This window comes from Lagenorhynchus albirostris, chromosome 2 (genome assembly GCF_949774975.1).
Source record: "Lagenorhynchus albirostris chromosome 2, mLagAlb1.1, whole genome shotgun sequence".
Taxonomy (NCBI): Eukaryota; Metazoa; Chordata; class Mammalia; order Artiodactyla; family Delphinidae; genus Lagenorhynchus; species Lagenorhynchus albirostris.
In genome coordinates, this window is record NC_083096.1 from 151,845,378 (window position 1) to 151,860,073 (window position 14,696).

The 14,696-nt window shown below is 41.3% G+C and overlaps 1 protein-coding gene across 2 annotated transcripts in view; it reads left to right on the forward strand.

Annotated features, from left to right (window-relative positions):
• Nucleotides 1-14,696, forward strand: part of ZMYND12 (zinc finger MYND-type containing 12) — a 34,319-nt gene that overhangs the window by 16,983 nt on the left and 2,640 nt on the right. For both annotated transcript variants that reach the window (XM_060142659.1, XM_060142660.1), the window contains 4 exons: nucleotides 2,235-2,404; nucleotides 4,731-4,853; nucleotides 7,371-7,482; nucleotides 8,709-8,858. In XM_060142659.1, coding sequence (XP_059998642.1) covers nucleotides 2,235-2,404; nucleotides 4,731-4,853; nucleotides 7,371-7,482; nucleotides 8,709-8,858 — 555 coding nt within the window. The remainder of the gene's footprint in view (nucleotides 1-2,234; nucleotides 2,405-4,730; nucleotides 4,854-7,370; nucleotides 7,483-8,708; nucleotides 8,859-14,696) is intronic.

Consider the following 14,696-nt stretch of genomic DNA (forward strand, 5'->3'; position numbering starts at 1 on the left):
CCTGCTCTGCAGAACGTTCTCAAAGTAGTTTTCTGCTCACTTCTGACAACCTTCCTAGGAGGCAAGTGTAGGCAGGAAACTATTATGTATCTTCTTTTTTTTTTTCTTGTCTTTTTTTTATTAACATCTTTATTGGAGTATAATTGCTTTACAATGGTGTGTTAGTTTCTGCTTTATAACAAAGTGAATCAGTTATACATATACATATGTTCCCATATCCCTTCCCTCTTGCGTCTCCCTCCCTCCCACCCTCCCTATCCCACCCCTCTAGGTGGACACAAAGCACCGAGCTGATCTCCCTGTGCTATGGGGCTGCTTCCCACTAGCTATCTATTTTACGTTTGGTAGTGTATATATGTCCATGCCACTCTCTCACTTTGTCACAGCTTACCCTTCCCACACGAGGTTCTTCATGACCTTTTCTTTTTTCTTTCACAACTAAACAAAAAGAGTTAAGTGTCAAGAGTATTTGAATATTAGAAATAAAGGTGACTTTCACTTAACCACATGAAATGGTTAACCACATAACCATTCTAGCTCCTGAATGTCTCTTTTATATACTCCATCTTCATTCGCTGCCTTAGTTCAGGGTCTAGTACATGCCTGAACTATTTCAAAAGTCTTCTAGTGAGTGTTTTCCTTTTCCTCCTCCCTTCTGGTCTCTCCTTGGCATAGTGCCAGAGGACGCTTCCAAATCTAAATCCGTTTATCACTCCCTTTCTGAAAATCCTCTAGTTTTTATCCACATGCATCAAGCTCCTTGGCACGACTTCCTAAGCCCTCCGTGATCTGTGCCCTGCCTACTTCTTTAGCCTCATTTCCTGCCACTTGATCCCTTGTACTTTGTGCCCCAGCATCACAGGCCAATATATAGTTCTCTAAGCACAGCACACCATTTCATATCTCTATGACTTTGCATATGTGTTAATTCTCCCTGAGATGCCCTCCCTCCCTTAACTGTCTAGAAAACTTATATTCATCCTCAAAACTTAGCTCAGACTTTTCTGACTATCTTAGCTTGGCTGCTATAACAAATACCATAGACTGGGTGGCTTAAACAACAAACATTTATTTCTCACAGTTCTGGTGGCTACAAGTCCACAATCAAGGTGCCAACAGAGCTGGTGTCTGGTGAGAACACACTTCCTAACTTGTAGACAGCCGCCTTTTCTTGCTATACCCTCACATGGCCAAAAGAGAGATCATCTCTCTCTTGTCTCTTCTTATAAGGGCACTAATCCCATTCATGAGAGCTCCACCCTCATGACCTAATTACCTCCCAAGGGCCCCACTTCAAAATACCATCTCATTAGGGATTAGGGCTTCAACATATGAATTTGGGGGGAACACAAACATTCAATCCATAACACTGACCATGCCTCTCCCCACTCCATTGTCCTTCTCTACCCCATCCAAAGAATTAAACACTTCCTACTCTCTTCCACTTCCAAACCTTATAATGTTACTATCATTGCATTTACACTATATTACAAATATACTTGTTTTCATGTCTCCATTCCGCCAACCAAGCTGTACGTTTTTCAGGAGTAATGGCTTTGATTCATCTTTGAATTCCTATCCCTTAACACAAGGTCTGGCACATAAAAAGTATCAAATATACATATACATATATTTTTAAATTGAGATATAATTCATGTACCATAAAATTCTCCCCTTTAAAGTACAATTCAGTGGTTTTAGTATATTCACAAGATTGTGCAACCATCATCACATCTAATTCGGGAACATTTTTGTCACCCCAAAATGAAACCCAATACCAATAGCAGTCATACCTCGGTTCCCATGCCTACAGTCCTGGGCCACTTACTAATCAATCCACTTTCTGATTTGCCTATTCTGGAAAATTTATATTAATGAAATCATACAATGTGTGGCCTTTTGTGTCTGGCTTCTTTCACTCAGTATAATGTTTTCAAGGTTCATCCATGTTGTAGTATGTATCAGTACTTTATTCCTTTAGTGCCTGAATAATATGCCACTCATGAATAGGGAAAGGCTATACTTTGTATATTTACTCATCAGTTGACCAACATTTAAGCTGTTTCAATATTTTGGCTAATATGAATAGGCTGCTATGAATATTCACGTACAAGTTTTTGTGTGTCAGTAAGTATTCAAGTCAATGGATAAATGAGTGAATAGGTGATGACTCATATTTCATCATGTATTCTCTGGCTAGGATATGGATTATAATCTTTATTTCTTTTGGGTAGGTCTTGGCCGGATCGTCCAGGCTGAGGAGTATCTATCCCAAGCGCAGTGGACAGTCCTCAAATCGGCTGAATGTTCTTATGCCACCCACTCCTTACTGCATCGGAACCTGGGGCTTCTCTACATGGCTAAGGAAAACTATGAGGAAGCCCGTTATCATCTGGCCAATGATGTAAACAAATTAATAACACCCGATTGTTTCTGAGAACTGCTCTGTTTGTTTCTTGTTGTTTTCTTTTTACTGAGTATTTCTCTGAAACTTTCTGTGTACAACTGTCTGTTTGGTGGAGTATTAGCAAGAACACAATTCTGACGACCTGAATTCAAGACTTTCCACTTTCTGCCTGTGCATCCTTGTCCACGTCACATCACTTCCCAAGCCTCAATTGCTTGGGGGATGATAAAGGGAGGCAGAAGAGCATCCTGGTTAAGAGCAGGGCTTTACTCCTGGTCCCAGCTCTGCCATTTCACCAGCCACACAGACTTGGATAAATTATTTAACGTCTTTCATCACCTGTAAGACAGTAATCATAAAATAGTCTCTGCCTCATTGGGTCATTGCAGAGATGAATAAGAGGGCCCGACATGGGCAGTGCTTTGGCTGTGATTTTGATAAATAACATCAACGTCTCTACTACAGAGTGTGGTTATTACATTTAAATGAGCTGGAGGTATATGAAAGTGCTTTATAAACTCTAAAACTCTGTACCGATGTTAGATATGTTGATGAGGGTGATGACTGAGCTGTTCTTCCCACGTTCATGAGGTTTCTGTTAGGATTTCAGTATTGGACAATATTACCGGAGGGAAGAGTTCCTGAGCCTGAAACTTGGATGAGGTTAGAATCAGACTGCAGTCTCCGTGCAGATTGGGTCTCTCTTCAGCCTCTCCACTGGGCAACCCTCCCTCTGGTTGCCTGCCACTGCACGATGTCCCTAAATTTGCTGGAAACATTGTTGTGCTGGTTATTCTCCGTATCCCCTTACGCCAAATGCATTCTCTGCCCTACTCTTCCCTGGGAGGCTGACCTCGGTGGATTCCATTGCTCTCTGGCCTCACTGGGTTTGGAGAGTGAAAGGCATGGCAGAGGAGTGGAAGTTGGGAGCAGAGAGAGGTTGAGGTATTTACTCTGCTGCCTTTCTGCACCAGCCCAGTCCCTGCAGGGCCAGTGTTCCTCATGGCCATGGCTCCTGTCAGGTAGCCTTCCTCCACAGCTCTAGCTCTTGCTGGGCCCTGGTAACCCTGCTTTCTCCCCTGGTTTTCTCAGGAGTTTGGACTGTAAACGGTCTCTTGCTACTGATAGTCCCTAGTGCTTCACTAACTCTTGTTGGTTCCGTACCCCTTCCACGTCTCTGTAAATAATCCTTTCATTATACTAGCCTCAGGGAATATTGATACTTGTGAGGGTGACATCTACTTCCACCTAGGAGCCTGACCAATGCACTTCTTCATTTGTGCTTCCTCTCTGTGCTTCACAGCCTTCAACAAATCAAGCAGAAGCACACTCTCTCTTGAGCTGGGTCACATAGTTAAGAATTACATCAAGCTCAGCCTCACTTAAAAACAAACCAAACCAAACCACAGCATTATTGATACATACCATAGAAGTCAATGGTATGTACAATTAAGTGTACAATTCAATGATTTTTAGTAAACTTAGAGCTGTGCAACCATCAACATAATCCAGTTTTCACCCTAAAGAGAGCCCACATATCCATCTGCAGTCATTTCTCATTCCCACTTTCTGTCTTTCTAGATTTACCTTTTTAGGACATTTAATATAAATGAATGATTTATATTAAATCATTATTAAATAAATGATGCCTTTTGCATCTGACTTCTTTCACTTAGCATAATTATTTTGAAATTCACCCGTGTCGTTGTTTATATATCAATATTTCATTCCTTTTATCGCTATCATCTGGATATACCACAATTTCTTTACCATTCACCAGTTGATGGACATTTGGGTTGTTTCCATTTTTTGTCTATTATGAATAACACTGCTGTGAACATTTGTGTACAAGTCTTTGTGTGAAGACGTGTCTTCATTCCTCTTGGGTATATACCTAAGAATAGAATTGCTCGGTCATGTGGTAAAACTGTTTAATTTTTTGAGGACTGCCAAACTGTTTTCCACAGAGGCTGCATCATTTTATATTCCCACCAGCATGTACAAGAGTTCCACTTTTGCCACAACTTTGCCAATAAGTGTTATTTTCTGTCTTTTTGATTAGAGCAGTTCTAGTGTGTGTGAAGATGTATCTCATTGTGGGTTTTATTTTGCATTTCCTTAGTGGCTAATAATGTTGAGTATCATTTCATGTGCTTTAGCCATTGGTGTATCTTTTTGGTGACATGTTATCTGTTCAGATCCTTTGCCCATGTTTTAACTGAGCTGTTGTAAAAGTTCTTTATAGATTCTGGATACAAGTCCTTTATAAGATATATGATTTACAAAGAAAACTCAAGCACTCTCTTTCTTCCTTCTGCTATAGATTTATTTCGCCAGTTGTGCATTTGGAACAGAGCACATCAGGACCTCAGGAGGCTACTTCTACCTGGCTAATATCTTCTATGGCCTTAAAAAGTTGGACCTGGCAGACACATTGTACACCAAGGTGAGCTGGGGAATATGGGAGCTGAGCCTGATACTTAGGCCTTGTATCTTACAACTGGTGTCAGACCATTCATGAGATATTCGAGGCACAGACAGATGAAGTGACTTGCCCAAAATCACATAGCTTGATTCATGATATATTCCGCTTTTCTTTCTTCCGGTTTCTCCACTACCAAAATAGTTTAGTCCTTAGTATCAATAGAGCAATTAACAAATAATAGTTTATGGGTCAATAAGAACCAAACCCCTCCAAATAGGCTGCCAGATACCCTGTCATATCCCTAGGAGCAAGCTAATGTGGGCATATTGAGGTGTGGGATAAAGGAGGAGATGAAGTTTTTAAGTGAAACTAATTGTTGAAAGGTCCTGTGAAGGGATCAAAGAACATGAAAGTACTTTAAAATGTCCATCTTTACCTGTGAAAGACTTTAAACTGTGTGTGTATATATATATATATATATATATATATATATATATATATATATTTACTGTCAGATGATTTGGGGCTGAGTTGCAAGAGAAGGTGACCTTGACAGAGTCTAAAGTGCTAGGCTTCTTTTTTTTTTAAATTTTAAATAGTTTTAATTTAAATCTTTTAGAATAGTATGTATCTATTCCAATTGTAGATTGTCAAGTCTATACAATATTTTCCTCTTTTTAAAAAAACGTTTTTATTGGAGTATAGTTGCTTTACAGTGTTGTGTTAGTTTCTACTGTACAGCAAAGTATGTATACATATATCCCCTCTTTTTTGGATTTCCTTCCCATTTAGGTCACCGCAGAGCATTGAGTAGAGTTCCCTGTGCTCTATAGTAGATTCTCATTAGTTACCTATTTATACATAGTATCAATAGTGTATATGTGTCAATCCACATCTCCCAATTCATCCCACCCCAGCTTCCCCCTTGGTATTCCTACGTTTATTCTCTACATCTGTGTCTCTATTTCTGCTTTGCAAATAAGACCATCTATACCAGTTTTTTAGATTCCACATATATGTGTTAATATACGATATTTGTTTTTCTCTTTCTGACTTACTTCACTCTGTATGACAGTCTCTAGGTGCATGCATCTCCTACAGATGATCCAATTTCGTTCCTTTTTATGGCTGAGTAATATTCCATTGTATATATCTACCACATCTTCTTTATCCATTCCGCTGTTGATGGGCATTTAGGTTGCTTCCATGTCCTAGCTATTGTAAGTAGTGCTGCAGTGAACATTGGTGTGCATGTGTCTTTTTGAATTATGGTTTTCTCAGGATATATGCCCAGGAGTGGGATTGCTGGGTCATAGACAACCCTCAGAAAGGGAGAAAATATTTGCAAATGAAGCAACTGACAAAGGATTAATCTCCAAAATATACAAACAGCTCATGCAGCTCAATATCAAAAAAACAAACAACTTAATGAAAAAATGGGTGGGGCTTCCCTGGTGGTGCAGTTGTTGAGAGTCCGCCTGCTGATGCAGGGGACATGGGTTTGTGACCTGGTCCTGGAAGATCCCACATGCCGAGGAGCAGCTAGGCCCGTGAGCCATGACCGCTGAGCCTGCGTGTCCGGAGCCTGTGCTCCACAATTCGAGAGGCCACAACAGTGAGAGGCCCAAGTACCGCAAAAAAAAAAAAAAAAAAATGGGTGGAAGGCCTAAATAGACATTTCTCCAGAGAAGACATACAGATGGCCAACAAACACATGAAAATGTGCTCAACATCACTAACTATCAGAGAAATGCAAATTCAAACTACAATGAGGTATCTCTTCACACTGGTCAGAATGGCCATCATCAAAAAATCTACAAACAATAAATGCTGGAGAGGGTGTGGAGAAAAGCGAACCCTCTTGCAATGTTGGTGGGAATGTAAATGGATACAACCACTATGGAGAACACTATGGACCTTCCTTAAAAAACTGTTTCCAATATATTAAAATGTTGGTTATCTTCATATAGTAACACCTTACTTAGCAAACAACAATTTCTGTGTGTGATATAGGTTGTCAAGTGGTGACTGTTTATTCATATTTTAGACCCACTTCTGAAGAAGAGGCATTGTTGTGCAGCTGAGAAAAAAATGAACTTTGGAATCAGGCAGACTTGAATTTAAATCCTGGCTGTGCCACATAGTAGCTTTTACCAAAAGTCAAGAGTGATCTTAACTTTTCTGAACCTCAGTTTATTGATCTATGAAACGGGAGTAATAAGAATACGACCGTAATTGGGATGTTGGGAGGATGTGAAGGTAGTTGTATGTGCTCAACACACGGTAGCCATTGTAATTAGACCCCACCAGGGCTGTCCCCAGGTCAGCCCTCCATGTGCCCTTTGCAGCCCAACACTTGTCACACTTACCTTGGCCAAGCACCTCTGGGCTCCTAAGGCTCCCACTGCCTTCAGGCACAACAAGAGAGGGAGTCTGCAGACCGGCAGGAAGCCTGGGCAGAGGTGCTGCCCTCTCAGCTGGCTGGTCCAATGGCCAAAGTCCAGCTGCTTGTCTGATTACCATCTCCTTTCCCAACAGGTCTCTGAGATCTGGAATAAATATTTGAACAATCACTATCAAGTCCTCTCACAGGCTCGCACCCAACAAGTAGATCTACTAGGCAAACAATTTGAGACCGACACTGGCTTGGGTAAGTGGCAGTTCTCCCCAGGAAGCAGAGCAGTGACTTCATCTCTTCTGATCCACAGACTTCTCCCCTCAGAGGGAGGGCAGCTGTGCCTGTCGTGGGGCACATCAGTGCCACCTTCCCATTTTGCCAATGGGCAAACTGAGACAGGGGGATCAAAGAGATGTGACGAGCGGTGGGAAGAATTCAGGTCCCTAGCATCACACACAGCCTTGCAGGGGAGTTACTAAGGGACAGATCTGGAGGAAAAAAAGACCCTGCCGGAGCCCCCTGAGATTCCTGCAGAGCATCCGTTTTTTATGTGTTATCTCTCCAGACTCCACACGGAAGTCCCATTGCTCATTTGTTCTGGTGCTTTATCCTCTTCCTTTACTGGACAGTGAACTTCTCAGTGGCAGGGCTGAGTCTGATTCATCTCTCTACCCACAGCTCAGCAAAGGGCTGAAGGCTGAGTACAGCATCATTCCCTCTGAGATCATAAAAAGAGATGGAAGATCTAGTTTCTTCTCAAAAGAGACATATAGTGTAGTGGGTGAGACAGAAACTATGTGAAAGAAAAGAAAACTTCTACAAGTACAACTTATATTACAAGCTGGGTCCCAGAATGAAGAGGTGAGGACAGTTGGATGGTGTTGAAGAGGGAAGACTTCTTGGAGGAGAAGTTTTGAGCTAAGATTCAAAAAATTAGTAATTTTATTGAATTTTCTCTTATTATAAAAGCAGTTCATGTTAAAGTAGAAAACTCAGAAATCATAGCTATCCATAGAAGCCAACCTTAACATTACAGTGTATGTCTTTTCTGTCTTTTTCTCTAAGCTTAGCCTCACATGGGGAAAAGCAGAAAGGCTACTGCTTAAGCATCTCTGGATTTGGGGAAGAGGAATTAAGGTGCTGTGGCTGCCAGAAGCCCCGGCTCCCTCCTCTTGCTATAGAATGGAAGTTGAGTTGGACCCAAGAAATCCCACCATGACAAATTCCCTGTATTGGGGGCCTAAGAGATCTAGTTTAGGACTCTGAAAGAAAGAAAGCTAAGTAACTCTGGGACCTGTAGGAATGAGTTTTGTTTTTTGTTTTGTTTTGCTTTTTTTAGGTTACTCTGATAATGACACGCTGGGCAGAGCTGGTGAACTGCCTGAAGGACAGGTGCCCTAACAGGTTGCTTATCCCTGAGGGTAGATGCAGCTGCCCTAGGGCCTGTTTCTTCTTTCCTCCCTTTCTTTCCATCACAGATGAAGCCCAGGAAGCAGAAGCCATTCAGATCCTGACTTCAATCTTGAAGATTCGAGAATCTACATCTGACAAAGCCCCCCAAAAAACAATCTTTGTTCTAAAAATCCTGTTCATGCTTTACTACCTGATGGTGAATTCTTCAAAGGCAAGTTCCCCTAGAAAAGAAGCATGTCTAAAATGGAGGGAGAAGTTCCTCTAGTTGATTTCAGCTGTGTTTTGCCCAACTGCACTAGCTTTTACCCTCAGAGTAAGCCTTCACTCCAAAAAAGTTCAGATGCTCATGACATTTCTTATGTGTTGAGTCCAATCTGCACAATGGAAATGGGGTTGTCTTCTTCCCTCAAGGGGGCCACCCTAGGGTTGCACAGGTTAACTGAGGCTGGGGCGGTGCTGGGAAGCCTGCAGGGAAGAAGGGCTCTGGGGAGTCCTTGGGGGGTTGGAGTAGTTGCTCTAACCATACTCAGGTAGTGAGTTTCCTGTTGCTGGAGGGATCCAGGCAGAAATAATAATTCAAAAGGTAATTGTTCTTGAGTGCTTTTTATGTGGCAGTCACTAGCCTAAGTACTTTACATGAATTATCACATTTAATTCTCATACTAACTTTACAAAGAAGGTATTTTATTATTCCCACTTTACAGATAAGGAAACTAAGGCACAGAGAGGGTCCATTGCTTGCCCAATTTCTTGTAGACAGCAGGTGGCATATCTCAGGGTTCGTGATTTATTGATTGACTGATCCACTCATTCATTCAGGTATTTATTGAGGTTCTACCATTTGCAAGGCACAGTTTTAGGGACTGGGGGTGCAGTGGTGAACCACCAGCCAAGTTCCCTATTTCCAAGTAACTTACATTTTTCTGGAGGAGGGGAAGTTACAATAAACAAGTAAACATATAAATATGTAATATAATTTCAGAGAGTGAAAAGCACTACAAAGAAAAGTAAAGCAGACAAGGGGAGAGAGGAGGGAGGATGGTTGGAGGAGGTCTTTCTGTGTGGGTGACATGGGAAAATTTAAGATGTCCTTACCCCGCTCCCTTCCTCCCTTCCTTTCTTCCTTCTTTCCTTTCATCAGCAAACTTTTACTAAGCACCTACTGTATACCAGGGCTCGGAAGAGCTCCCAGTCTGTGGGTTAAAATAGAGTGTGATAGTAAAGCCCAGGGCCCTGTGGGAGCACAAAAGAGGGACAGTGGCCCTATGTGGGATGGGGGTGAGAGGGGTTAGGGAACAGGGAACATTTCCATTGTATGTCCAAGTTTACAGTGGACAAAGCCTCTTTTCTACATTTCAGGGTCTCATTTTCCATTCAAGGAAGTCATTCCCCCAAGGTGTGTTAAGGGTGTTAGGTCTGCAAGAGGTCCTTAGAGAAAAGGGACACCTCTATCTACTAAGGATTGGCACCTCGCTTCCTTCAGGTCTGGACTCAGCTGTCCGCTTTTCAGTAAAGCTTTCCCTGCCCTCTGTCTGAAATGGCAAACCCCCACTGCCACCATTAATGCTTCCTGTTCCCCTTCCTGCTTTATTTTTTTCCTTAGCATGAATCACTATTTAAGATACCATTGCATTTTAATTATTTGTCTTATTTATTGCCTCTCTCCCCCACTATATTGTCAATTTCACAAGGGTAGGAATTTCTGCCTATAGTCACAGTACCTGGAACATAGTAGCCTTTCAATAAATATTTATTGAAAGACAGTAAGGAGAGAAAGAGGAAAGGAAGGAAGGAAGGAAGGAAGGAAGGGAGGAAGGAAATAAGGGAGAAAAGAAGAGATGGAGGGGGGTGAAAGCACCTGCTCGGCTTGCTGAGGCACCCCTTTCCCCTTTGCGAGTAGAGCCATGTGGCTGACAGGGTCTTGGTGCTCCAGCCAGGTGTCAGGCCTGAGCCTTTCAGGTGGGAGAGCCGAGTTCAGGACATTGGTCCACCAGAGACCTCCTGGCCCCTCGTAATATCAATCGGTGAGAGCTCTCCCAGAGACCTCAGTCTCAATGCTAAGACCCAGCTCCACTCAATGACCATCAAGCTCCAATGTTGGACACCCCATGTCAAACAACTAGCAAGACAGGAACAGAACCCCACCCAATATCAGAGAGGCTGCCTAAAAACATAATAAGTTGACACCCCAAAACACACCACGAGACGCTGTCCTGCAGACCTGAAAGACAAGATCCAGCCTCATCCTCCAGAACACAGGCACCAGTCCCCTGCACCAGGAAGCCTACACAACCCACTGAACCAACCTTACCCACTGGGGGCAGACACCAAAAACAACGGGAATTTCGAACCTGCAAGCTGTGAAAAGTAGACCCCGAACCCAGCAAAATGAGAAGACAGAAAAATACACAGCAGATGAAAGAGCAAGGTAAAAACCCACCAGACCAAACAAATGAAGAGGAAATAGGCAGTCTTCCTGAAAAAGAATTCAGAGTAATAATAGTAAAGATGATCCCAAATCTTGGAAATAGAATGGAGAAAATGTAAGAAACATGTAACAAGGACCTAGAAGAACTAAAGAGCAAACAAACAATGATGTACAACACAATAAATGAAATTAAAAATTCTCTAGAGGGAATCAATAGCAGAATAACTGAGGCAGAAGAAAGGATAAGTGACCTGGAAGATAAAATAGTGGAAATAACTACCACAGAGCAGAAAAAAAAAAAAAAGAAAAGAATTGAGGACAGTCTCAGAGACCTCTGGGACAACATGAAATGCACCAACATTCAAATTATAGGAGTCCCAGAAGAAGAAGAGAAAAAGGAAAGGACTGAGAAAATATTTGAAGAGATTATAGTTGAAAATTTCCCTAGTATGGGAAAGGAAATAGTCTATCAAGTCCAGGGAGCACAGAGAGTCCCATACAGGAAAAATCCAAGGAGAAACATGCCAAGACACATATTAATCAACCATCAAAAATTAAATACAAAGCAAAAATATTAAAAGCAGCAAGGGAAAAGCAACAAATAATATACAAGGAGATCCCCATAAGGTTAACAGCTGATCTTTCAGCAGAAACTCTGCAAGCCAGAAGGCAGTGGCAGGACATATTTAAAGTGATGAAAGGGAAAATCCTACAACCAAGATTACTCTATCTAGCAAGGATCCCATTGAGATTCGACAGAGAAATTAAAAACTTTACAGACAAGCAAAACCTAAGAGAATTCAGCACCACCAAAGCAGCTTTACAACAAATGCTAAAGGAACTTCTCTAGGCAGGAAATACAAGAGAAGGAAAAGAACTACAATAACAAACCCAAAACAGTTAAGAAAATGGTAATAAGAACATACATATCGATAATTACCTTAAATGTAAATGGATTAAATGCTCCAACCAAAAGATATAGACTGGATGAATGGATACAAAAACAAGACCTGTATATATGCTGCTTACAAGAGATCCACTTCAGACCTAGGAACATGTACAGACTGAAAGTGAGGGGATGGAGAAAGATATTCCATGCAAATAGAAATCAAAAGAAAGCTGGAGTAGCAATTCTCATATAAGACAAAATGGACTTTAAAATAAAGACTATTACAAGAGACAAAGAAGGACACTACATAATGATCAAGGGATCAATCCAAGAAGATATAACAATTGTAAATATTTATGCACCCAACATAGGAGCACCTCAATACATAAGGCAAATGCTAACAGCCATAAAAGGGGAAATTGACAGTAACACAATCATAGTAGGGGACTTTAACACCTCACTTTCACCAATGGAAGGATCACCCAGAATGACAATAAATAAGGAAACCCAAGCTTTAAATGATACATTAAACAAGATGGACTTAATTGATATTTATAGGACATTCCATCCAAAAACAACAGAATACACCTTCTTCTCAAGTGCTCATGGAACATTCTCCAGGATGGATCATATCGTGGGTCAGAAATCAAGCCTTGATAAATTTAAGAAAATTGAAATTGTATCAAGTACCTTTTCTGACCACAATGCTGTAAGACTAGACATCAATACAGGAAAAAAACTGTAAAAAATACAAATACATGGAGGCTAAACAGTACATTACTAAATAACCAAGAGATCACTGAAGAAATCAAAGAGGAAATTAAAAAATACCTAGAGGGCTTCCCTGGTGGCGCAGTGGTTGAGAGTCTGTCTGCCAATGCAGGGGACACGGGTTCGTGCCCTGGTCCGGGAGGATCACACATGCTGCAGAGTGGCTGGGCCCGTGAGCCATGGCCACTGAGCCTGCGCGTCTGGAGCCTGTGCTCCACAACGGAAAGGCTGCGGCAGTGAGAGGCCTGCGTACCGCAAAAAAAAACCCCAAACCTAGAAACAAATGACAATGAAAACACGACGACCCAAAACCTATGGGATGCAGGAAAAGCAATTCTAACAGGGAAGTTTATAGCAATACAATCCTACCTCAAGAAACAAGAAAAATCTCAAGCAACCTAACCTTACAGCATAAGCAATTAGAGAAAGAAGAACAAAAAAACCCCAAAGTTAGCAGAAGGAAAGAAATCATAAAGATCAGATCAGAAATAAATGAAAAAGAAATGAAGGAAACAATAGCAAAGATCAATAAAACTAAAAGCCGGTTCTTTGAGAAGATAAATAAAATTGATAAACCATTAGCCAGACTCATCAAGATAAAAAGGGAAAAGACTCAAATCAATACAATTAGAAATGAAAAAGGAGAAGTAACAACTGACACTGCAGAAATACAAAGGATCATGAGAGATTACTACAGCAACTATATGCCAATAAGATGGACAACCTGGAAGAAATGGACAAATTCTTACAAAAGCACAACCTTCCGAGACTGAACCAGGAAGAAATAGAAAATAAAACAGACCAATCACAAGCACTGAAATTCAGACTGTGATTAAAAGTCTTCCACAAAACAAAAGCCCAGGACCAGATGGCTTCACAGGCGAATCCTATCAAACATTTAGAAAGGAGCTAACACCTATCCTTTTCAAACTCTTCCAAAATATAGCAGAGGGAGGAACACTCCCAAACTCATTCTACGAGGCCACCGTCACCCTGATACCAAAACCAGACAAAGATGCCACAAAGAAAGAAAACTACAGGCCAGTATCAGTAATGAACCTAGATGCAAAAATCCTCAACAAAATACTAGCAAACAGGGATTCCCTGGTGGTGCAGTGGTTGAGAGTCTGCCTGCCGATGCAGGGGACACGGGTTCGTGCCCCGGTCCGGGAGGATCCCACATGCTGCAGAGCGGCTGGGCCCATGAGCCATGGCTGCTGAGCCTGCGCATCTGGAGCCTGTGCTCCGCAACAGGACAGGCCACAAGAGTGAGATGCCCGCGTACTGCAAAAAAAAAAAAAAAAAAACAAAAAAAACCTAGCAAACAGAATCCAACAGTGCATTAAAAGTATCATACACCATGATCAAGTGGGGATTATCCCAGGAATGCAAGGATTCTTCAATATATGCAGATCAATCAATGTGAAAAACCATATTAACAAACTGAAGGAGAAAAACCGTATTATCATCTCAATAGATGCAGAAAAAGCTTTCAACAAAATTCAACACCCATTTATGATAAAAACCCTCCAGAAAGTAGGCATACAGGGAAATTACCTCAGCATAATAAAGGCCATATATGACAAACCCACAGCCAACATCATTCTCAATGGTGAAAAACTGAAACCATTTCTACTAAGATCAGGAACAAGACAAGGTTGCCCACTCTCACCACTCTTATTCAACATAGTTTTGGAAGTTTTAGCCACAGCAATCAGAGAGGAAAAAGAAATAAAAAGAATCCACATCGGAAAAGAAGAAGTAAAACCGTTACTGTTTGCAGATGACATGATAGTATACATAGAGACTCCTAAAGATGCTACCAGAAAACTACTAGAGCTAATCAATGAATTTGGTAAAGTAGCAGGATACAAAATTAATGCAGTCTCTTGCATTCCTTTATGCTAATGATGAAATATCTAAAAGAGAAATTAAGGAAACACTCCCATTTACCGTTGCAACAAA